The sequence below is a fragment of the Monodon monoceros genome, unplaced genomic scaffold (genome assembly GCF_005190385.1).
Source record: "Monodon monoceros isolate NGI ecotype Baffin Bay Population unplaced genomic scaffold, NGI_Narwhal_1 Super_Scaffold_7, whole genome shotgun sequence".
Lineage (NCBI taxonomy): Eukaryota > Metazoa > Chordata > Mammalia > Artiodactyla > Monodontidae > Monodon > Monodon monoceros.
Window position 1 is genome coordinate 72,337,658 of NW_021703784.1, and position 25,415 is coordinate 72,363,072.

Here is a 25,415-nt window from a genome sequence, read left to right on the forward strand (position 1 = left end):
GGCAAAAGACTTGCCTTGAAGATTTTTATCTTTGGGAGCACAATCACCTTCGCTCCCACAGCACTTCATTAAGCTCTTGACCTTGCCATCGCTTAGTGGCTCTGTCCCTAAATTCATCAGCTCCTGTCCCTGGGTATAATCTTTCAGCTGCAAGCTCGTGCACACTCTCTCTCCACTTATCAACCCACCACAGCCGGACTTCTACCCTCGTTCTACTGGTGCCGTTCTTAACGTGGTCACCAGTGCTCTCCTGCCAGATCCACCCTCCATGCATTTCCAGAATGAGCTTTTAAAAATGCATCAGTGATCGTGTTATTCTCTAGATTAAAACACTTTAATAATTCTATTAATTCATTCATTTACATTCAGTTACATTGATCTACAACAATGATCTACAACAATTCATTTACATTGATCTACAACAATGAACAAAGTAGTAAAAACTCAGTGCACTCAACAGGTGTATACACCTCATTAATAATTTCTGAAATAAAAATATTTGGCAGCTCCTCATGTTCAAAAAATTTTTATCCTCAAGCAGCTTGTGTTTCCATGTAGTCCACATAACCCTTTTAATTCAGAACTGAAGTGGAGGCCCCTGAGCATGACGTTCAAGGCCTGGCTTTGACCTGGCTCACCTTCCTCCCACTTTCCTTAGTTCTGTCTGGTTCCTTCACGACCTTTCAGTTCTGTAAAATCATGTTCACAGATGTGTCTCCTTCACGCCCTGGGCCTTTCCTCTGGTAATCCTTCTTGCAGGGATTCCTGTCCTTCCCATTTCCTACCTTCTCCTTTATCAGTTGTGTGAACATTTCTTTTATGACAGTTCCCGTCACGCCCTTTGCTGGGTAGAATTGCTCATTACCTCCTTGTGGCTGTTCCATGCATATTGCCTCCAAAGTGGCTTCAACCTTAGTGTCCTTTGTTTATGCCTCGGTCTCCCCTTATTCACTGTGGACGCCCTGGCCAAGCTGGCCTCATCTCTGTCACCACACCAGCCGTCAGAGTTCCTGGCCCGTTGAGCTCCTGAAGGCAGCGTGAGCATCCCAGGGCCAGGCTCGGGCCCAGGTAAGCACTTTCACCCTCAGCAACCCACAGAGAAAACACCCGCCCCACCCTGTCCCCCCAACCCGAAATACTGCTGCAATCCTTGGAAAGATCAATAGTAATTTTTTTTTTTTTTTTTTTTTTGCGGTACGCGGACCTCTCACTGCTGTGGCCTCTCCCGTTGCGGAGCACAGGCTCCGGCCGCGCAGGCTCAGCGGCCATGGCTCACGGGCCCAGCCGCTCCGCGGCATGTGGGATCTTCCCGGACCGGGGCACGAACCCGTGTGCCCTGCATCGGCAGGCGGACTCTCAACCACTGCGCCACCAGGGAAGCCCAATAGTAATTTTGAATGTGGCTTTTTAGAGAGCCCTGGTTGTACCACTTGGTAAAAGCATCTTTACCTTGAATTAGGTGCTCCACGGGGTGAGGTGTATAAGACCCCGAAGAGGAGGGGTCTGCCATTGACTGAGCTCTGGCCCTCTTTTCTTCCTCCAGCTTTTCTCCCCAGTAAATGTTTTTAGATGAACATTTGATAATCAATGCCTCCCAATTCCGTCTCCGCCACCCCCTTCTCTGCCTCTTTTTCTCTGTTTATTCTGTGGAGGGGGTTTATATTTTAAAATTCTAAAATTTGTTTGCAACTCTCAGGCATATCTTTGAATTAGACCTCAGTGTATATCTAAAAGGAGGGATCTCAGCATTTTTTTAACCTCACCGAAATGCCATTATTATTATTATTGGTATTTAAATTTTATTTTTCTAAGATTAAGTTCATTTTCCTAAAGTAGGAAGACCAATTCATCTTTGTTATCAGCCTTTTTTTAAATTAAGAATCTGCTGTTCTCAAAGGAGGTTTCAACTCAAAAGGCATAAATTCTTTTTTTTTTAGAAGATGTTGGGGGTAGTTTATTAATTAATTTATTTATTTTTGCTGTGTTGGGTCTTCGTTTCTGTGCGAGGGCTTTCTCTAGTTGTGGCAAGCGGGGGCCACTCTTTATCACGGTGCACGGGCCTCTCACTATCGCGGCCTCTCCTGTTGCGGAGCACAGGCTCCAGACGCGCAGGCCTAGTAGTTGTGGCTCACGGGCCTAGTTGCTCCACGGCATGTGGGGTCCTCCCAGACCAGGGCTCGAACCCGTGTCCCCTGCACTAGCAGGCAGATTCTCAACCACTGCGCCACCAGGGAAGCCCAAAAGGCATAAATTCTGAGTTTTTAAACTTAGGCATATTAATTTTTCACACTTTATTGGACAAAGACATTACAGAACACACACACACACACACACACACACACACACACACACACTCCCTCCCTCCCTCCCTCCCTCCCTCCCTCCCTCCCTCAACAGATCAACTGTCCGTGCCATGATGTAGTCCCAGGAATGGCAGCTGCTCTCAGGAGGAAAAGGAAAGTGAGTTAGCCTGAGCAGGGGGTGGCAGCCCTGCTGTCATCAGTGGGGATGGGGAATGGGGACCCGCAGGGCGAGGAGGAGGAGAGTGACTGCCTCTTCTCATCTTTTTTTTTTTTTTTTGCGGTACGCAGGCCTCTCACTGTTGTGGCCTCTTCCATTGCAGAGCACAGGCTCTGGACGCGCAGGCTCAGCGGCCATGGTTCACGGGCCCAGCCGCTCCGCGGCATGTGGGATCTTCCCGGACGGGGGCACGAACCCATGTCCCCTGCATCGGCAGGCGGACTCTCAACCACTGCGCCACCAGGGAAGCCCCTCTTCTCATCTTTGAAGGAACAAGTCAAGGGGCGTTGGCTGGCCCCTTGACTGTGGACGCCCTCGCCACGTCCACGTCCGTGGAGGAGTCACTGACGGGCAGAGGATGCTAACTTGAGAAGCCTGCTCCCTTTGGCTTGGGTCCCCCAAGGCCGGTTAGAGAGGAGAGCCAGGCCTGGCAGCCTGTCAGGAATGGCTGTCTTTGAAGCCAGAAAGTGAGAAGAGGCAGCCAAAGACATTGTGGAGGCCCAAGACCCTGTCCAGGGTGCGCATGTGTGTCACGCACGCTGTCTCATTGACTCTGCATGAGGATGCTGTGCTGCTCAGACGTGGAAACCCAGTTCAGAGATATTCCACAACTTGCCCAGAGAAACACTCATTGGTAGCGAAGCTGGCCTTTGAACTGAGATGGGCCACATTGTGTCATTCAGCTGCACAGGGGCTTACCTGGTTTTGTCCCCCTGAGAAAGGAGAAATACAGGTTTGGGATTGTCCCCCTTGCCCCCTTTTCAAACAGCTTTATTGAGGTATAATTCCCATACCATACAATTCACCGATGTAAAGTGTTCAAACCAATGGTGCTTGACATAGTACACTCTTTTACAAATTGTGTGTTAAATTTTAACATTTCATTTGACCTAACATGTGACATTTTAGCCATTTTTAGGTGTACAATTTCATGGCATTGATTGCATTCACAGTGTTGTGAAACCATCACCACTCTATTTATGAAACTTACTCATCACCCAACAGAAACCCTGTAACCATTAAGCCATGACTTCTCATCCTTCCCTCCTCCCAGCCCCTGCAAACCCCTCATCTTGGTGCAGCCATAACAGTTTGGGGCAGTAAAACCGTTCAGTGGTTCTTCAAAATCCAAGCATAGAATTACCAGATAGCCCCCCAATTCCAGTCCTAGATCTATACCTAAAGGTGTTGAAAGCAGGTACTTGAGCATATACTTGTACGCCAGTGTTCATTGCAGTGTTATTCGCCACAGCTAAAAGGTGGGTGGTTCTTTCTTTTCTTCATCCCAACCATATGCCTGATCCTCTTCTTTACCATAGCAGCTCTGCTTAAATCTTTTCTTTTCAACAATACAGTGTCGTTAACTATACTAACCATGTTGTGCATTCCATCTCCACGAGTTACTTGTCTTATGACCAGAAGTTTGACCCCTCTCACCCATTTTCACGCCTCCTCACCTCTGACAACCATCAGTCTGTTCTATGAGTTTGGATTTTTTTTTTTTTCAGATTCCGCATGTAAATGAGATCATATGCTATTTTCTTTCTGTGTCTCACTGCACTTAGCATAATGCCCTCGAGGTCCCCCATCCCTGTTGTCACATATGGCAAGGTTTTCTACTTTTTTATGGTTGAATAACATTCCATCGTGTGTGTGTGTGTGTGTATGTGTGTATGTATGTATATATCTATATCTACATATATCTAAATCTATATATATCACATTTTCTTTATCCTTTTATCCATTGAAGGACACTTGTTTCCATGTCTTGGCTATTGTAAATAATGCTTCAGTAAACATAGGGGTGTGTATACCTTTTTGAGATGGTGATTTTATTTCCTTTGCATAAACACCCAGATGTGGAATTGCTGGATCATGTGGTAGTTCTATTTTTAATTTTTAAAGGAACCTCCATACTGTTTTCCACAGCGGCTGCGCCAATTTGCATTCTAAACAACAGTGCACAAGGGTTTCCTTTTCTTCACATCCTCACCAACACTTGTTTTTTCTTGTGTTTTGGATGAGAGCCCTTCTGACAGGTGTGAGGTGATAGCTCAGTGTGGTTTTAATTTGTGTTTCCCTGATGATTAGGGATGCTGAGTACCTTTCATGGGACTCTTGGCCATTTATACGTCTTCTTTGGAAAAATGTTCAGGTCTTCTGTTTTTTAATCAGATTGTTTGACTTTTCTCTATTGAATTGTATGAGTTCTTGTATATTTTGCATATTAAGCCCTTATCAGATATATGATTTGCATATATTTTCTCCTGTTCAGTAGGTGGCCTTTTCATTTTGTCGATGGTCTCCTTTGCCGTATAGAAGCTTTTTAAATTTGGTGTAGGGTTTAATTCTGTTTCTTATATTGAGCTTCCAATTTAGATGTTATTCCAAATGGAGTTACTTCAGTATAGAGCAGTGTGTCTTAAATGTTTTTTTTAATTGTCATCCCCCTAAGGTGTCTTTTTGACATTTTTTTCCTTATCGTTTTCTCATGAAAATTTAATACCAGAGATATACTATATATCTGCTCCTGTGCTGTGGCCCTTTGGAGAATCACAAACTTTTAAAAATAGCTAAGATTTTTTCACTCCCCCAAGAGCCCGGTTGAGAGTGAGGGTGTGAAGATTAAAGTATTACCTTGAGAGCCAGGTCTGCCTGGACTCGAGTTCTAGCTCTGCCCCCTCCTTGTTGGGTGACCTTGGGCAAGTTGCTTAGTCTCCCATGCCTCAGTTTCCTCATCTATAGACTTGAAATTATGAAAAACCTACTTCAAAGGGTTATCATGAGAATTAAATTAGTAAGTAAATGTAGGCCAGTACCTGGTACTTGGTAAATGCTACACAAACGTTAACTATTATTATTTTTTAAACGGTTCTTCCATGTAAAAGTAGTTCAAGACCAGTAGATTGTATGAAAACCCGATTCTCTTCCATTTTCCTCCTTTTGAATTGTGTTTTCCATTGTATTTTTGAATTGCGTTTTTAGAGGAAAGTGGGTTATGAGTCATTATTCTGTGGGTTTTTTCTCATTTCTCTTCATCCATTTATTTAAAAATTTTTCAACAATCACTTTTCATAGGAGTCTGGACTTGGTGAATTTTAAGGACCACTTTAAATGCTTTATGGTTTCAGCTTTCATATTAGATAAGATGGATTCAGTCAGATGTGTAAAAATTTGGAGTTGGGAATAATGTTGATTTCAATTCAAGAAGATTGTTGCATCTAAGGAATCTCTTCATATGGGGAAAGGCACAGAGAAGTAGCTGTCCTTCCTGAGGACATTCAGCTGATCATCATTCTTCATACAGGTGCTGGAAGACAAGGACTGGTTTTATTGAAACCCGGTTGTGTTCATTAATGAACTGCCCATAGGTCCACAGGTGCCTGTTTGTGTGATTCAGAGCCTGGTATTTAATCCCTGGTTAATTTGATGCTGTAGTGAATCAGATATAAACCTCTGGCACCAAATCATTTATTTTTAAAAGACTGAAACCTCTGTGCACTTTATTTTGACTGCATGGGAAAGGTGGTGAATAAATAATTTGACAAATTGTGGCTACAGGAAATTGCTCTTTAATTAACCGAGGAAAGTGGGTTTGAGGAAGGCGAAGCTAAGGTGGCTTTGTAGAGAGGCAGAATAGAGTAGATACCAAGGTTCAGATTCTCTGAGGTCACCTTCCCGCTGTTTAACCCCTTGTGCCTCCATAAAATAAAATGAAAGTATTAATATATACCTATCCATATGGTACTTGTGAGGATGAAAGGGGTTAATACATGCAAAGTGCTTTATAACTATGGCACAAAGTAGTGATCAATAAATGCTACCTATAGAAAGAATAGTGCAACCAGAGATAAAGAGGATGTAGATGCTTGGCTGGTGATACTGCAGTCTCCCATCTCTTTCACTCTTGGCTAACTTTTGTGTATCTTTGTAAAGCAAAAGAATAGCTGCCCAACATCTCTCCATTTTTCCCAACTCCCAGCCCCTGGTAATCACCAGTTTAGTCATTTCTGTGAGTTTGGCTTTTTTAGATCCCACATATAAGTGGTATCTTACGGTGTTTGTCTTTCTCTGTCTGAGAGAAAAGTGCTTACTTCACTTAGCATAATACTCCCAAGGTTCATCCATGTTGTTGCAAATGGTAAGACTTCCTTCCTATGGCTAAATGATATTCCGTTGTGTGTGTTGTGTATCTCACATCTTTTTTCATTCATCTTTTGATGGTCAAAGAGTACAAACTTCTTAGTTATAAGATGAATACGTTCTTGGGATCTAATGTACAGCATGGTGATTATAATGAACAATACTGTATTATGTATTTGAAAGTTGCTAAGAAAGTAGGTCTTATGTCTTCTCACCACAAAAAAGAAATGGTAATTATGTGACCTGATGGAGCTGTCAGCAAAGGCAGTGGTAGTGATCATTTTGCAACAGTAAGTGTATCAAATTTACACATTGTATACCTTAAGCTTCCACAATGTTATATGTCAGTGATGTCTTAATAAAGCTGGAGGAAAAAGAAGAATTGCTGCCCAATCAAAGTGATAAGGGAAGGCCGTCAACATTTTATGAAGGCTTCTTCTTACCTTCTCAAGACCCACAACAAACATCTTTTGGGTGAAACCTTCCTCAGTAGTTTTTGATGGAATTAGCCGCTTCTTTTTCCGGTAGAACTTTGTTCATGTTCAGGTGACTGCCTCTTTACTGGCTTAGGACTGGTTCTGTATGGTCTGGCTTTTTTCACTTAGTATAAAAGCCAGAATACAAGGACCACATCTCACTGACCTTAGGAATCGTTACTGCCTCTGGAATTCAGCAGTCTCTTAATAGCTCTTGAATTTGCTTTCCCAGGGGCAGGGAAGGCAAGAGACCATCATAGCTTCCACATTTCCAACTGATTCATAACTCAGAAGGAAACCTTGGATCTTTTTGGAAGCGCTCACTCGTTTTGTTGGTACCGTTGGCTGAAGTAGGATTCAGATATTAATAGATTCAGGTAGGCTGGAGCACAGCCTGCAGCTAAAGCTGAATGAGTCACCTTTCACTCAACGTGCTTCTTTCCTAGCAGATGCTCAGCATCTGTGGATGCTCTCCAAGGTCAGAAAAACCAGCCTGGGAGAAAAAAAAAATCAGAGAGAGGTATCTTACAATGCTCTCCCGATGTCAGCTAAAAATTGGTGTGCTGTGATTCCCAGTGGCCCAAAGAGATGTTACTTTATGACAGTATTTAATTCTGAAACTGAGCCCAGCAGGGGGAGAAAACATCTTAGCATGAATCTGCAAATATCTGACATAGCTGTATATGGGAAATACTTTTAAAATATCAGAAAATCCAACGATCTAACTTCTACCTTATGATGTATTTAACCCTGTGTGAGAAGACTTCTTTACCATGCATGGGATGATCAAAAGGTTATTTGAATTTTTAATCTGCAGATACTTGATCTGGCAGGCAACGTGTTTGTTTGACACATATATTGGAATATGATGTAAAAATTCATCTCACCAGGCAACAGAAATTTAAAGGGTTATTGTATTAGTCAGTTGGAGCTGTCATAACAAAGTGTCATCGACTGGATGGCTTAAGCAACGGAAATTTACTCACAGTTCTGGAGGCTGGAAGTCTGAGATTAGGGTGCCAGCAGGGTTGGGTTCTGGTGAGGGCTCTCTTCCTGACTTGCAGATTGCTGCTTTCTCCCTGTGTCCTCACGTGGCAGAGAGAGAGTACGCTCTTTCATGTCTCTTCTTTAAAAGGCACTGATCTCATCCGGAGGGCACCACTCTCATGACCTTATCTAAACCTAATTATCCCACAAGCGCCCCATCTCCAAATGCCATCACATTGGAGGTTAGTGTATAAACATAATGAATTTGCTGGGGGAACACAACTCAGTCCATAGACGTTATATAGGAAGCTCCCTAGATTGTCTTATTTTTCTCTTCTCTTCTCTTTTCTTGTCTTACTTTCTCCTTTCTTTGCCTTCCTATATTCTCTTTACTTCCTGTCATGTTCTCTCCCTTCCCCTCCCTCCCTCCCTCCCTTCTCCTTCTCCTTCCTTCCTTGCCCATTTCTATCCTCCCTTCCATCCTCCTTCCTCTCTCTCTCTCTCTCTTCCCACCCCTCTCTCTTACACCCCCCTGCCCCCCAAAGCTCCTTGTGATAACATGCTTCAAAGCACAGACATTTTGGGGTTGAATCTGATAGGCAGATGTGTTTTGCTTGGTTCAAAATATTTGGAAAAAAAAAATGGAGGCACTATTTTAAAAAGTTAAATTAATACTAGGGTATGTAACTTCTCTAGAAAGATCAGAGATCTAGCCCACAGTCCCTGGGAGGCAATACTACAGAGTGATGAGTACAAACTCTGGAGTCAAGCTGCCTGAATTCACATCCCGGCAGTCCAGGTACACCTCCTGGCTATGGGACCTTAGACAATTAACTGTCCGTTCCTATGGCCCTAGTTTCTCATCTGTAAAGTGAAGACAACATTTCAAATTCTTCCACTGTCTTTCCGCCACTGAGGTTTAGTGTCATTTTCCATGTATCATTCGCCTTGCACAGTGTTTTTCACCTTGTAAGAGAAGAACCATTTCTTTGTTCTTGGAAGTAGAGAAATGAAAACGATCGAGAGAGATTGGTAGAGTGAGGGAGGGAAGGGAGAGAAAGGTAGGGAGGGAGGGATTGATTTATATTTTAGGAAAAATAATATATACCTTATTTATTTGGGGGAAGGGGCATATTTTGCGCGTATACCTTCTACCTGGCTTCTGTTGGCATTTGGTTTATATTTCTGATTCCGTAGGCATTTAATTTCTCTCCCCTTGCTTTAGGAAGAAAACAATAATTATAGAGAAGCACAAAACATTGGATAAAGCACTAACTCCAGAGTTAGAAGACCTTGATTCTATTACCAGCTCACTGATTGTGTACCTTTGGGCAAGTCGGAGTTCTTCTCTAGGTCTTTATTTTCTCATCTGAAAAAGGTCATAATAATTCATATCTTGTCTGCTTCACTGGATTTTTATAAGTTCAAATCAGAGACCATATAGGCCCTCACTTTACAAAATACCCAGTGTGACACAGTTGGGAGAGTACTGACAGTTCTAATATCAATCCCAGTGCCACCATGTTTTTATGACTCATGATTTCTGAAAAGTCAGGAGATTAAAGTCTGGTAGAATTGCTCTGCAAGTTATCTTACTAGTCCCTGGAGGGCTTGTCCCGAGCTGTGCTTTTGTTTGAATGTCTGTTGCTAGTCCTGGCTGTTCTTCGTTTTCTGGGGAGATGCCAACTCAGTTGAAACAGGTATCCAGGAACAGTGTGAAGGTTCAGGTCATCTTAGTAGTATTTTCTAGGACTTGTGTCTTGGAAAAGACATCTGGAACATCTTCAAGCTCATTGAAACAGGATGAAAGCGGGTGGCCCAGAATATAATGCTACAGAGGCAGGGTTTATGATGAATTGTGAGGACAGAAACACCTGAATGTGTCAAGAACTTTAGAACCAGGGAAGTCTTTAGATGCTCTCTGATCCAACTCACCATTTTATAAATGGGAAAACTGATGTCTAGAGAAATGCCCAGTGCTAGGGTTAACTAATAGAAAGAGCAAGAATAGAGCTTGACTCTTGACTGTCAATCTAGCACTCGTGTCCAACAGTCAGAGTGGAAGAAGTGTGCTCTTTTTTTTTTTTGTGGTACGCGGGCCTCTCACTGTTGTGGCCTCTCCCGTTGCGGAGCACAGGCTCCGGACGAGCAGGCTCAGTGGCCATGGCTCACGGGCCCAGCCGCTCCGTGGCATGTGGGATCTTCCCGGACCGGGGCACGAACCTGTGTCCCCTGCATCGGCAGGCGGACTCTCAACCACTGCGCCACCAGGGAAGCCCCGAAGTGTGCTCTTGAAGTCACAGAAACCTGGGGTGAAATTGTAGGTGCTCTCCATGTCGTTTCTGATGGCAGTCCATTGGATGGTTGGGGATAATGAAATGAGATGCACACAGTTCTAGGCACAGAGCACAGTCTCAATAAATATTGATTTTCTTTGTTTACCCTGTTTCTTTTTTAAATGTGCACAGGGAGTGGGGCATAACTTCTCCCCCTACTCCCCCCTTGCCCCCCTCTCTGCATCCAACCCTCTCTGGGCTGCCTTTTTCTAGGAAATTCTTATGTAACAAGTCTGAGTAGATCACACTGTTTTATTTAAAGAATTCTTTGCATTTGCTTCTATCTTTGCTACCCAAGCTCTACACTCTAATTTAATGACGACGATGCCAAATTCAGCTCTGTTTGTTCTGAACAGTCTTATGCAGATGGACGCTGGTGATATGTGAAGAATCATTATGCCACATCAGATTTCACTTGAAAGTCCATAGGTATACCTTCTTAAAACGAAAACAAACTACTTTATTTTCCTGGGAAGGGACATAAATCATGTATTTTTATTACCCCAGAAGACCAACAGAGGACAAGCACTGATATTTCAAAGGTGACAAGCAATCTATAAGAAGGAATCACAATCTGAGCCTCATTATACTCCAGCTGATATATACTGCAGTGGGGTTTATAGGTGTTTCTCTAACAATATTTAAGAAAAGACCCAGGCCCCTTTGTCACTAGTTTCTAATCCTGCAGGGGGCCTTCAGTAGTCTTAAGCATCCTGAGTTAAGGTTGTACCAAGGGTTCCAGCTCAGAGCAGAATGCTATCACCTGTTTGGGGGTCCTGGATCTCTGGAGTCTAAAGTTTGAAAGTGTTAGGATTTAATGTAAAAGAGCCACAGAAGCGGTGATGCACGGTACAGCTTTACTATTTTAACAGAGAGTGTAATACAAAACAAACGTCATGAACAGTATTGCACATGGACATAGAATTTGGAGATCTGCCTGTTTCCATACACTTTGTGATGGCATCAGCCACGTGTAACATAGTCACAGGATCGAAAAGTTACGGAGGGCTAAAACTGGCCCAGTGAAGTCAATGCCAACTTTGAAGGGAGACTGTGGATTCAAACCCAGGGTCTTAGGCTTACTGACTTTATGCCTTGGACAAGTGATCTAATAATCTCTGAGCCTTGCTTTCCTCATCTTGACATGGGGGTATCTATCTCCTATAGTAAGTAGTCAAGTGGAATAAATGGGGTGATGGGATGCTACCTGTGGAGTACCTAGTATAGTGTCTCGTATGTTGAAATGACAGCTACTGGGCATTAACCAGGTGCTAGGGGCTGTTCTAGTTTTACCTTTTGAGATTAGCAGCTATTAGCCTCTTATTCATTCTGGTACCATACTGTGCTTAGTGATGTGTTTTAAAATTTTTATCCATTCATCCTTCTGGTAGTCAGCTTAACTGTGGTTCTTAGAAATTCTTGCTAGACTGATCCAAACCTTTAGATTGAGCCTGGCCTTCAGTGTGTTCAACTTCTCCTTTGAAGTTCAGTCTCAGACATTGCGTCTTCTTGCCTTCTGGCTTTTGGGTAAATATGAGACTGGAAAGGACCATTGCTTGAGAGAAGGACCTGCTTTAGGCAAAGCACCATCACCACCTGGGCAAAAGTCAGATGGCTTTTCAGGCTTATATTTAAAAACCTCATTGTGGGACTTCCCTGGTGGCACAGTGGTTAAGAATCACCTGACAATGCACGGGACACGGGTTTGAGCCCTGGTCCAGGAAGATCCCACATGCCTGCCGTGGAGCAACTAAGCCCGTGCGCCACCACTAGTGAGCCTGCACTCTAGAGCCTGCGAGCCACAACTACTGAGCCCGCATGTCACAACTACTGAAGCCCGTGCACATAGAGCCCGTGCTCTGCAACAAAGAGAAGCCACTGCAATGAGAAGCCCGTGCACCGCATCGAAGAGTAGCCCCCGCTCGCTGCAACTAGAGAAAGCCCGCGCGCAGCAACGAAGACCCAATGCAGCCAAAAATAAATAAATAAATTTATATATTAAAAAAAAGAGAAAAAAAAAGAAAAAAAAACCCTCATTGCTTTGGGCTCACTCAGTTTCTCTCTCTGAGCATCAGGTCATTCTTTAATTGGGGAGTTCTGTTTGTTTTTTTCTTTCTTTTTTTTGGGTAACTATTCATGACCTTTTAGGATCTTTTGTCTGTGAACAGAAAGCATTTGTCCTAGGCTCGTTTTGAAAAATTTCAGTTGTTTTCTACGTCTCAAGATTTTCTCAGGATATCCCAGGTCTCTGAAGATGTTAATTCTGTTTTGATTCTCTGCATAACCAGACTTGCTTGTGAAGCACTCTTGAATCCTCTTGAAACTGTCTCCAGGCTTGTGCCTTCCCCTGAGGATGGAGAGGCAATCTTTCTTAGGCAGATGTGTCTCCCCTCCATCCCCGTCCCCATCCTCAAACTAGGGGAATTGTCAGTTCCTTACTTTCTTCCATGCTCTTGTCTCAAGGGACCTAACCGATGACTCTAAACACTTTTTCTCTCCCTACCCTCATTTTTACCAGGAACTGATTTTTATATCTGCTGTTTGTGTGATAGAAGATAAGTAACAAAGATAAGGTTGTGACAGTTTAATTTCCTGGTACATTTGTCAACTTTTCTGCCTTACTTTGGTTCTTCCTCTTTCTGGACTGGTACCAGAGCATTATTAGATATGCAAGGGCTGGAATTACCAATGGTATGAATTGAAAACAAAAGCAACTCAAAGACACATCAGCAGAGTGGCAGGGATGTGTGGCCATGGGGTCCTAGGTGGCTCGCAGAGAGCAAGGGTTGGATAAACCTATGTGAGAAATTCTCCCTGGGGTTTCCTAACATCCCCTTTCTGATTTTTGAAAATAGTTTTACTCAGGGCCTTGGCATCCTGTGAGACAAGGAGATAGCTTAGCTGTTTGAATCAAAATAAACTTGTTATGGCCAAGTAACTCCTTCAAATCTAGATGAGGCAGACACCTCTCAGCAGTTATGCAGTGGCCTGAGGGAGATGAGTCAGGAGTTTCTCTCTGGGAGGAGCTGACAAGGGTCCATGACAGAGAAACAGTCATTGCCATCAGCAGCCTGGTTGGCAGCTGTGGCCCATGGGTGGAAGATTGAATTGCCTCTGAGGCAAGTCCTGACTAGTTTCTCATCTTAAAAAATGGCTGGGCATCCTAGCAGTACAGAATGAGTTCAGTGTGGCTGCATCTCTGTGAGTAAAATACCAGTGTGACTTAGCCTTCAGCTGGCCCTGCTCCAATCCACTCTCTTCACTACAGCCGAGTGATATTTTGAGAACAGAAATTGGACTGTGTCACCACCGTGATTAAAGCCCAGGCTCCTTTACGTGGCCTCCAGGGCCCAGCAGGGTCTGGCCCAAGCTCATCTTTCCAGTTTCTCTTCAACTAGGCAAAGTTCCCTCCTCTAACGAATTCTTTTTATTCTTCTCTATCTGGTATGTTATTCCCCTCCCCTTCACCTGTTTCATTTCTATTTCAGGTCTTGGATGAGCAATCACTTCCGTAGAGAATCCTTCTCTGAACCTCTCAGACTAGGTCAAATCCCCATGAATTGATCTCACATCATTGGTAGAACATATAAGTTCTGCTCAGTGTCTTGCCAGGCTATGAGGTCCATGATGGAGTTTTGTTCATCACTCTGCCTCAAAGTGTAGTAGAGGGCTAATTAGTGGTCTTTGAACGTACAGACTAAATGGTCCCCTCCCTTTCTAACTCTGCAATGACAAAAAGTTTAGCCCCTGTAGTTTCCCTTCTGTTTCCTCATCTCCAATCTCTAAGCTGAATTTCTGTTCATCTTTCAAGGTTAAGCTTAATGATCTTCTTTGAGATGTTTCTCATGGTCATTCTTTGTACTAGTCAGAGTAGGCTCAGTGGCTTAAACTAACAAAAGCATGTTTCTAGGTCATGAAACGTGTCCATCATGCTGGTCTGGTGACCTGCTCCTCATTCAGGGAGCCAGGCTGAAAGAGACTTCATCTCTGTGCTCCCATACTTTCCAAAAAAGAAAGAAGGAAATGGCGTTAAGCCTGATGCTAGCCCTTAATCTTTCCACCCCGGGGTGGTATGCCCCTGCTCAGATTCATGCTTTGTCATATAGCCATGCTTAGTTTTGAAGAGGATGGGGAAGTACAGTTGTATTATGTGCCCAGGAAGAGGAAAACTGGTAATACTGGATGAACAGTACTAATGCTGACTAGCCCCCTCCTATACCTGGCTTTTCTTGGTGTCCTAGTCTCTCACTTACAATGATCGATTCTTCTACTCTCACATAGTCATATGAAAGACCTTGTAATCAACGAAATCACCTTTGAACTCTTAATGTCAAGCACATTACTCTATAACTCCATCTCCTAGCTTTCCAGCTCACACCCTCCAGTACTCTCACTGGCATAGTTCCTTGCCTCCATCAGGATTCCTGCTGCAGTTCGGGTTCACTTAGGAAGCAAACTCTGAGATGGAGACTGGCATGCAGGAAGTTTGTTAGGGAGTGCTGTAGGGTGAACATATATGGGGGAAGGGAAAGATACAGGATTGGGCAGAGGGCGGATTTAGCTCATCTCAATGAGTTCTCTGAACCTGGGATAGTCCTTTGCACTTATCTTGAGTTGGGGTAAAGGAGAACCAGCCTCCATTGAAGGTTGTCCTGAGGACGGCAGTGTAACTAAGGATAAGGCAGCTCGATTCAGTCAAGGACAGTTTTCCTAAAAGGCTAACAGCTGAAGATCGTTAGCAGGTGGTACTTCAGGCAGCCGGGGGAATAAGTTCTTCAGTTGTGAGGAGAGATCTGGGCAGTACATTTCAACTGTCTACATCCATCTTACTGTCGTCACTTCTGTCCTTAATAGCTGAGGTTCCTTGGCATCTCATTATCATCAGCTCTTTTTTTTTGCAACCTCAGTTCCCTTATTTCTCTTTTTACCCATCCTGTCTGTTTAAAAACTCATCTCTGGGTACACCTAACTTTCCAAGTACCCTGCCCCTACCCCGGATATCTGGATGAGACAGGAAAAAAACACATGACCATGCTGACTGCTCTCACTTAATATTTATGGCCACAAATCACACATGCCTCTGCAGCCACCTAGTATACTCTATAGTAAATTCTCTTTCCTTCTTTCCAAAATGATTATTTCATAACTTTTCCCCTTTCCTTAAACATCCAATACCTCCTTCCTCTCCTAGTTCTCTTTCTTCTCGTTTCACTGAGGAAATAAAAAAACAAGTAAAGGAGAACTACTTCATCTTTCCACCACCCAATATGCCAACTTATCTCCACCTCTTCCCTTATCTCTTGGTTTCATTCTTGTTGTAAAGATGACTTCCTCCATCTGTGGACTGGAACACAACTCCTCTTGCCTCCCCAGGACTTGACTTCTGCGAAGATCTGTTCTCTCTTCTATACTGTCAATTTTCTTCACTAGTGTTGAATCATTCCCAGTGGCGTGTAAACTCACTGTGGTCTTTTCCATCACAAGAGAGTCTTTAAACAAGACTGTCTTTCATCATCAAGTCTCCCTAGAGCTACTGCTTCAGTTTTTCTTCTCTTGATGACAAAATATCCCAAGAAGTTTGCCTTGTTTCTCTGTCTCCTTCATCTTTCATTCTGTCTTTAATTGACTCCAGTCAGGCTTTGCCAGCCACTTTCCCCAAACTACTCTTACCAGGCCAAGGGCAGCAGTGAACTTCTTGCCAAATCCAATGGTTAATTCTCTTTCTATCTTATTCAACTTTCTCAGCATCACGTGACAAAACTGACCATTACTCCTTTCTTGAAACATTTTTCCTCTTGACTTTCATGATATCCACTCTTCTGTAAAGCAAAATTTCTTTTTATGGCCGAGTAATATTCCATTGTATATATGTGCCACATCTTCTTTATCCATTCGTCTGTTGATGGACACTTAGGTTGCTTCCATGTCCTGGCTATTGTAAATAGAGCTGCAGTGAACATTGTGGTACATGTCTCTTTTTGAATTATGGTTTTCTCAGGGTATATGCCCAGTAGTGGGATTGCTGGGTCGTATGGGAGTTCTATTTTTAGTTTTTTAAGGAATCTCCATACTGTTCTCCATAGTGGCTATATCAATTTACATTCTCACCAACAGTGCAAGAGAGTTCCCTTTTCTCCACATCCTCTCCAGCATTTATTGTTTGTAGATTTTTTGATGATGGCCATTCTGACCAGTGTGAGGTGATATGTCATTGTAGTTTTGATTTGCATTTCTCTAATAATTAGTGATGTTGAGCATCCTTTCATGTATTTGTTGGTAATCTGATATATTCTTTGGAGAAATGTCTATTTAGGTCTTCTGCCCATTTTTGGATTGGGTTGTTTGTTTTTTTGATATTGAGCTGCATGAGCTGCTTTGTATATTTTGGAGATTAATCCTTTGTCAGTTGGTTCGTTTGCAAATATTTTCTCCCATTCTGAGGGTTGTCTTTTCGTCTTGTTTATGGTTTCCTTTGCTGTGCAAAAGCTTTTAAGTTTCATTAGGTCCCATTTGTTTATTTTTGTTTTCATTTCCATTTCTCTAGGAGGTGGGTCAAAAAGGATCTTGCTGTGATTTATGTCATAGAGTGTTCTGCCTATGTTTTCCTCTAAGAGTTTTATAGTATCCGGCCTTTCATTTAGGTCTTTAATCCATTTTGAGTTTATTTTTGTGTATGGTGTTAGGGAGTGTTCTAATGTCATTCTTTTACAGCTAGCTGTCCAGTTTTCCCAGCACCACTTATTGAAGAGGCTGTCTTTTCTCCATTGTATATTCTTGCCTCCTTTATCAAAGATAAGGTGACCATATGTGTGTGGGTTTATCTCTGGGCTTTCTGCCCTGTTCCATTGGACTATATTTCTGTTTTTGTGCCAGTACCATACTGTCTTGATGACTGTAGCTTTGTAGTATAGTCTGAAGTCTGGGAGCCTGATTCCTCCAGCTCCATTTTTCTTTCTCAAGATTGCTTTGGCTATTCAGGGTCTTTTGTGTTTCCATACAAATTGTGAAATTTTTTGTTGTAGTTCTGCGAAAAATGCCATTGGTAGTTTGATAGGGATTGCATTGAATCTGTACGTTGCTGTAAAGCCATTTTTGAAAACATAAATTCCAGAAAATACTAAACTCTTTACTTAAGGTTGTAGGTTACCTTAATTCTTACCGTGAACTTTTTATGAGAAAGCAGATGGTGCTCTGATCTCCATTCCAAAGAGAAAAGATCTTTTTTGTTGAATCAGCCCATTATTCTTTGACATGGGATGCAGCTCCAGGTTAAGGGGTGAAAGACATTAATTTGCATTAGACAGTAGCTGCAGTCTGTATTCACAGTACAACGTGGGAGAAAGTGGCTACACCATCATTTTGTAACAGATGGATTAAAGCATGTCTTAGTAAGAAAAACAAGCAGAGAGGGGCTCGATTCCCTTTATCTCTCTGATAAAAGCAACACCATGTACAGTGGACACCTAATAAATATTCATTGGTATCAATGCCTGGACACAGAACTCCTTGAATTTGGACATTTAAAACAAGCATCTTTCTTGGTTAGAGATTAATAATAACATATTCAGTCTTCATACTTAGGTTCTATACTGTTGTGTCCCACCATGCATCTTTCTAGAAATATTTTCAGTTTAAGATGGGATCTTCTGCATCAGCTGAATTTGCACTTAAGCTTTTGTGTTTAACACATCTTGCTTTTTCTCTTGGCTTCAATGGGCATTCGCTCTTTCTGATTTCATTTTAAGACGATTACATTCCGGTTCAACCATCTGTCTAACCGTGATATTGCTTCTTTTTTTTCTCCTTCAGATATTGATGAGTGTGCGGCTAAGATGCATTACTGTCATGCCAACACTGTGTGTGTCAACTTGCCTGGGTTATATCGCTGTGACTGTGTCCCAGGATACATTCGCGTGGATGACTTCTCTTGTACCGGTGAGCATTAAGCAGCAATGTTGCTTTTCTGATTCAGTCCTTCTCTGTGCCAGTATCTTTGTCATTACATTTAGCTCTAAGTACTACTTTCAACTAACTAGTTCTTCTCTTGCATTATCTTATCATCAACTTTTTAGGAATGAAGTGATAATAAGAGAAATTTTGTCTGCCTAATTTATTTCCACTCCCAGTATTTCTGTCTCTGTGTGTGTGCGTGCGTGCATGGGTATATGATTTGAAATTGAAGACCCAGTTGCCTATGGTAACACTGAAGGACTTAGAGAGAGACATCAGTTCCAAATTGAGAAAAGTATCAAACTGTTTTCCTTCCATCAAGGTGAAATGTGTTTTTATGTGAGAAAATGTACTTTGTTCTCATTGGGAAAGATAAGAGGTTAAATTTAAAGCAGGAGCGAGAGTATCTGGTGGGCACGGATTGGGTATATGGGAGCCAGTCAAGACTTTTCACTGACATATGCTTATTGTCAGTTTTGTCCCTCTTCTTCCCTTTATCACTGGGCTGTGAATACAAAACTGGAACTCCATGGATTGTGGTCACTGCCTCTGTGTGAGCAGTGCTGGCTTGGTGGGCATTTGGTTTGGGGTTCCATTATCATTCAAATCACGAACACAGAGACAGGAACAGTAAATTGGTTAAGGGTGGTAGAAGATTCTGAGTCTTTCTTCTCTTGGATGAAATGTCTTTAAATGCCCAATCTGTAACCTATAAGGAAGGTGCTCCCTGAATACAAGATTTCAGTCATGCTGTGTATTTCTCTGACTCTTGGCATCTTTCTCTTTGTCCTAATGACTGGTATATAAAAAATGATTTCTTTTTAAATTAATTCATTTATTTTAATTTATTTAAAAATTTTTAAATTTATTTTCACTCACAGTGGAATTCCACTCTTAATATATTTTATTTTATTTTAATTTTTTAAAAATTTATTTATTTATTTATTTTTGGCTGTGTTAGGTCCTCATTGCTGCACGTGGGCTTGCTTTTAGTTGTGGCGAGTGGGGGCTACTCTTTGTTGCAGTATGTGGGCTTCTCACTGCAGTGGCTTCTCTTGTTGTGGAGCATGGGCTCCAGGCGTGTGGGCTTCAGTAGTTGTGGCACGTGGGCTCAGTAGTTGTGGCACATGGGCTTAGTTGCTCCACGGTATATGGGATCTTCCTGGGCTCGAACCTGTGTCCCCTGCATTGGCAGGTGGATTCTTAACCACTGCGCCACCAGGGAAGCCCCAATATATTTTATTTTGAATGGCCTTTTCAGAGGTGTAAAAAGTTATAAAAGTTTGAGAAGCATGTTTGTATGTCCAGATACTTTTGCCATTGATTGTTGTATATTTTTACGTTACTGTTCTTTGGCTAAAGGATTTCAGGTTGATGCAAGATTCTGACTCCTGCAGTAGACCAAATATTGTTTACCTGTATTTTATGTATTATTACAAAATTCCCAGAGAAAAAAGAGACTTCATAAACATTATGCTGTGATCCAAACATTTTAAGGGGGCAAAACTCTTTTGGACCTGTAAACAAATATAGTCTAAAAATCTGTGATATTACAGATGAGCCTTGTTCTGTTCTCAGTGGTCTGTCCAGGTCCTGACTTATGTTAACCCTAACATGAGGCAAAGGCAGTGGATCATCTCCCAACACAGAGGCACCGTATCATGCAACTCAGACCTGATTAAGGCACTGCTGGGTGGAAAGGCCTTGTTGAAATTATATCAGAATACGTAGCACCTCTGCTCTTATTTTCTTCACTGAAGGAGGAAGACAAGAGCTGGTGCCTGTTGAAAGCCTCTTAAGGACAGGTGCTCTGCCTGGTAGTTTGTACAGTATATATGCAACCAGATGGAAAATGTAGTATTTTAAGAACTAGCTCCAGAGTTACTTTTAGAAAGAGAAATGTGTTGTTTGGAGTAAAAGGCAAGTGTATGATTATCAGTGGGTACACCATCCAAAAAAAACAAAGAGTAAGTAGTTCTGCAGGGAAACTTTTTGTTTTGTTTGTGCATGTATTTTGTCTGAGAGAGAACAGAAAAGTTAGAACAAAAGAGAGAAATAAAAGAGGGAGGAGAGAGGAACCAGCCAGAGAGCAGAAGGCTGGGTGCTGTGGAGGACAGGGGTCAACGAAAACTGCTCAGTGAAAGGATGGCTGAAAGGACTTTTAAAGGTAGGAATACTTAGTGTGAGGGGTTTTGTTGTGGTGGTTTTGCTATATAGTATGCAGGGCGAGTCTTCCTCATGACCCTCCAACTTTCAGCAAAATCTGCCACCTTGAAGACTGGGTGAGACCCTCCCCATTCTGACCCCAGTGAATGCAGGTTAACATAAGGGACAGTGAGGGAAATGGTACATGTGTGTATAGGATATCGTGACCTCAGAGGCAGAGGTAACCATTCCGATCCTTTCCCTGCCACCCAAAGTACATTTATACAGACATGAATGCAACAGTCACAGTCACCACGGCCTCCTCTCAGGAGTGTCAGAAATCTCAGTGAGGGCTTTTGGACTTCCCCCATAGGTCATAGAATTGGGGATAAGATACTTTTCTTAAAAAAAACCTTCCATTGATCCCAGATTTCTTCTCATATACTGCCCATTTTTCTGCTTCTGTTCATAGCAAACGTCTTAATTGCATCGTCAGGGGTTACTGCCTTCCTTACATGTACTTACCTCACACACCCTCTTCATCCACTCCCACTAAGTCTTCCAGATGCACCATTCGACAGAGAGTACATTTATCAAGGTCAACCATGAGCTCCATTTTGTTCAGTCTAATCTTCTTATCTCTTGTGACCTCTCAGCAACATTTAGCAAAGCTGACTACATCATCCTTTTTTAAGCACATTATTTTATTCACTTCTGAGACAGTTTACTTCCTGATTTTCCTTCTATGTCACCGGTCACACCTTCCCAGTGTCCCTAGCTGTTCTTCTCCCTCTGCTGATATCTTAAAGGTTACAGTACTGTAGAGCCCTGCCCTGGACCTTTTTCTCTTGTTCATCCATATCGTCTTTTCAGATGCCTCCATTCAGTATTATCACATTACAGCATCTCTATGTTAATAACTCATAAATTTCTATCCAGTTCCAGTCTTTCTCCTGAGTCTCTGAATCATATATTCAACTTGACATCTACACATAGGTATTTAATAGGCATTTCATATTAACATGTATGAGATAGAACTCTGGATTTCCTTCCACCTCTGCAAACGTCCTCCTCTTCCAATTTTCTGCATCTCACCAAATGAAAGCACCATCTATCTAGTTTTTCAAGCCAGGAAGCTACGGGTGATACTTGATTGCTTTCCTTCTCTTGTCCCTCCACTTTCAGTCTGTACATTAGACTTTTTGAATCTACCCTCCACACGCTGTCCTAAGTCCGTCCACTTCATCCATTTCCGTCCATATCCTCTACTACCAAACTACCAGCCATCCTCAGTGGTTACCATTCTGGACCTGCTGTCCCAGGCTTGCTCTACTGTAACTCTCTATTCACAGAGTGATGAGGGCAAACTTGTAAAACCAGGACTTTCTAAAGATCTCTTGTAGTTTTCCATTTCTCAGAAAATCAAATTAATTCTCCTTATTTTGATTTAAAACCCTACGTGACTTTTTTCCTTTCTGCCTCTCTGACTTTATCTTGTACCATTCCCATCCTTGTCCTTTCGGAGGCGGCCACCCAAACTTTTGACTTTTTTTTTTAATTCAACAGGCTTGTTCTGCCTTAGGACAGTTCTACCTTGGTTACTTAGAATATAGCCCAGCACAGGGCAGTGCTCAGTAAGTATTGAATGAGGGAGTGAATAAAGCTGCTTGGCCCTGGGCTAATTGTTTACTTCTCTAAATCTCACTTGTAAAACATTGCTCATATCTGTTGTACCTATAGGTTACCGTGAACATCAAATAATATGTGTGAAAACATTTATCATGGCCCTTGTATCAGTCAGGTTAGGATGTTCTGCAGTAACAACCTCAAATATGAGTGACTTAAAATAACCAGGTTTTGTTTGTTGCTCACGTATTTCACCGGTCAACAGGAGTGGTGCTTTGCTTATCATAATGACTGGGATATAAGCTGATGGAATAGTCACTATTGTGAACATTGCTAGTCAGCAAGACAGGGAAAAGAGAGCCTAGAGCATCTTGTATCAGCCAAAATGCAGTCTAACCAAATCCCTTTGACGTACAACTCATTGACTAACTATAACTAGTTACCAGTCCTCAACCAACTACAAGGAGAAGAGGAAAGGCCTTCCTACCATGTACCTAGGTTTGGTAATTAGACGTATTTGGTGAATGGTGCTAATAAATACCATAGCAAATGATACAGTAGATTCTTAACAAATTTTGTGTCCATTGACATGAAGAGCTGTTGATTAAAGTAACCTTATGTTTTAGTCGCAGTTCACAATGTGATGGGGCATGTAGTCTCAAAAAATAATGATGATATTAAACACATTGTACTAAGTGCTATGATGGAAGTTCAAGCAAAACGCAATAAGAAAAGGGTGTTTGATTGTCAGAATGGAGCATTTGGAATGTATTTGCAAGCCAAGAGGAGCTATTGGAGTTTACCAAGGCATGTTAGCGCGCATGTAAAGTAGAAATTTGGGAATATAGATGAGATGTGAATGGGAATATGGAATATTGATGGGAATGAGGAGAGGTAAGAGACACGCATCCTCCCTGATGGTCATTTCTCCTCTAGACCAGATTCAGGGTCCTCCATTAGACATTTCCATAGTAAGCTGGAACTCTGACATTTACCTTGGTGTCCTGAAAAAAATAAGCCTGTCAGGCCAAGTGTGCTCTTTACAAGATAAGCAGGTCCACACCTTTAATTTCTGTCATTTCTTTATTGGCAAAGAAGACTCCTTCCCCCAAGTGGTTAGTAGTCTATGTAATAAATGAGGTATATAACAGATATCTGCCACTGTAAGATGTCTTTTCAGATGCTTCGTTTCCAGAAGAAATTTGCTAGGAGAAGTTGACAGGCCTGAAGACATCCTTTTGTCTGCCATGAGTTCCTGACATGGCATTTCTCATTATTGACATTCTTATTTCCAAAGATCATTCTGGTCTCTGTCCCAAATCAATTAGTATCTGCTGCTACTGTTCAGTTGGTTTTCAAAGTACATTGGGCCATTTTTTTCTCTCCTTTTTTTTTAGTTTGTCATTTACTCTGGTGCTAACATTTTAGAAGTTAGTAGTCATATAGAAAATCTCCATTCAACCAAAAATGAGTGAGCCTATAATTAAAGAAGACATATGAGCTTTGGTGGTACATTGATTTATTGAATGACGGATTCACTTATTCATTCACTCACTCACTCATTCATTTATTCATTTATGTGTCCAATATACAATTAGTGTCTGTCATGAGTGTTAGGAAATATGGCCAAAGACATTAGTGACAAATGACCTCTTTGCCCAGGAATTTCATGGTTAGTGAGGCAAGATCTTCAGCTGAGAAAACTCAAATGTGCATTCACCATCAAATATGTTCCAAGTTTACCAAATCAATCCCTCTTTAAAGTCTTAGTGGGGTTTAGTTAAGTACTGGGTATTTCACATCCTATAGTGTTGGCCCTTGACAAGTTCCAGAGAAGGATCCCCAAAATTGCCCTTCCCAGTTCTATGCTGTAACAACAGTTCTTTGAGAAAGGCTGCACCAGAGACAGCAGATGCCAAGCATGATGCTGGAGAGGAAAGACAATATATCAAACAGAAAAGAAATGTTACCTCTTTCCTACATTTTTCCTGGTTAAAAAGTGAAAAAGTCGTATCTCACGGGATAATAAAAGTTCTGAGGATTCAACATTGAAAATAGTTATCTAGAATTTTAAAATGTGCTATAACTTAATCATTACTGTGATGGCTGGGGTTCCCTGACATAACTGTGTAATTTGTATGAGGCTCCATGCTTTTTTCTAGGAACGTTTCTGTTGGTGAAATCGAAAACATTGGACCTTTGTCACTGGGGGAGTTTTTGGCCTTGGAATTTGTGTGTGATTCTAAATCACTTTCTGTTCTGTAAGAGATCCCTGAGTTGCCCTTATTTTTTTATGAATTTTGAAGCTGGAGGAGTATCGAAAATTGAGGTTGGGGAGTCCTTTCCTCTTCCCTGGACCCTTTGATTTTTGAAATGGTCAACCTGCTTGATTTATTGGTCCCTGACTTTCATTTATCCCCAGTTAAACACCCTGTGTTTAGGTTGTTTGATAAGACATTACCTTTGAATACTCAGGAAGCTTTAAAGGATGATACTTGTGATTTACGATCAAAGCATGCAGCAATAAGACAGGTACTTGACAGTAGTGGGTAAGCACCCATTTTTATGCCAAAAACTTTCCGTAAAGGTAAGAAATAAAGGGAACAAGTGAGATAACAAATATCATATGTGATTTCCATTATCTTGCTAAGAGATTTTTTTAATGTTCTTTGATATTGGCATGGAAGAGAGCTTGAAGGAAGTATGTATTTGAAATCAAGTAAGCTTAGTTAAAGTTAGATATAATAGTCTATTACTTTAATGGTTTAAATAAAGTACCACATAATGAAAGATGTGAGATAACAGTTTAAAAGATGTAAAAGAAATTTTACACTAGTTTTCTGGAAAATGTTTTCCTACTAAGGTCGAAGAAATACAGAACATTTCAAATATGAGATACCTGATGTTTTCTCATTGAGCAGGGCCATATGAAATGGAGTTAAAGTAGAAAATCCTCCACCTTGATTGAGCACAGTAGTAAATTATGCATTGATTATCCTTATCTTTCAAGCACATAGTATGTGCTTGTTTTGGACACATTTGCTCTGGTATACTTTTGACTATCTGGCATCATAAAAGGTGCAAGTTCTAATTACTTGCCTCTCAGTCAAGAGGCGATACAGATATAAGAATAAAATTCCAGTCATGGACTTGTAGACTACTTTTACTTTAGTGGGAAATGCTCTGTCAAAGGTTTTAGAATGCAAAACATTTTATTAAAGATAACAGACTA

General features: G+C 41.7%; 1 protein-coding gene across 3 annotated transcripts in view; it reads left to right on the forward strand.

Annotated features, from left to right (window-relative positions):
- The window catches only part of NELL1 (neural EGFL like 1), an 852,764-nt gene that overhangs the window by 373,434 nt on the left and 453,915 nt on the right, over nt 1-25,415 (forward strand). For all 3 annotated transcript variants that reach the window (XM_029208123.1, XM_029208124.1, XM_029208125.1), the window contains one exon: nt 18,272-18,397. In XM_029208123.1, the coding sequence (XP_029063956.1) occupies nt 18,272-18,397 (126 nt within the window). The remainder of the gene's footprint in view (nt 1-18,271; nt 18,398-25,415) is intronic.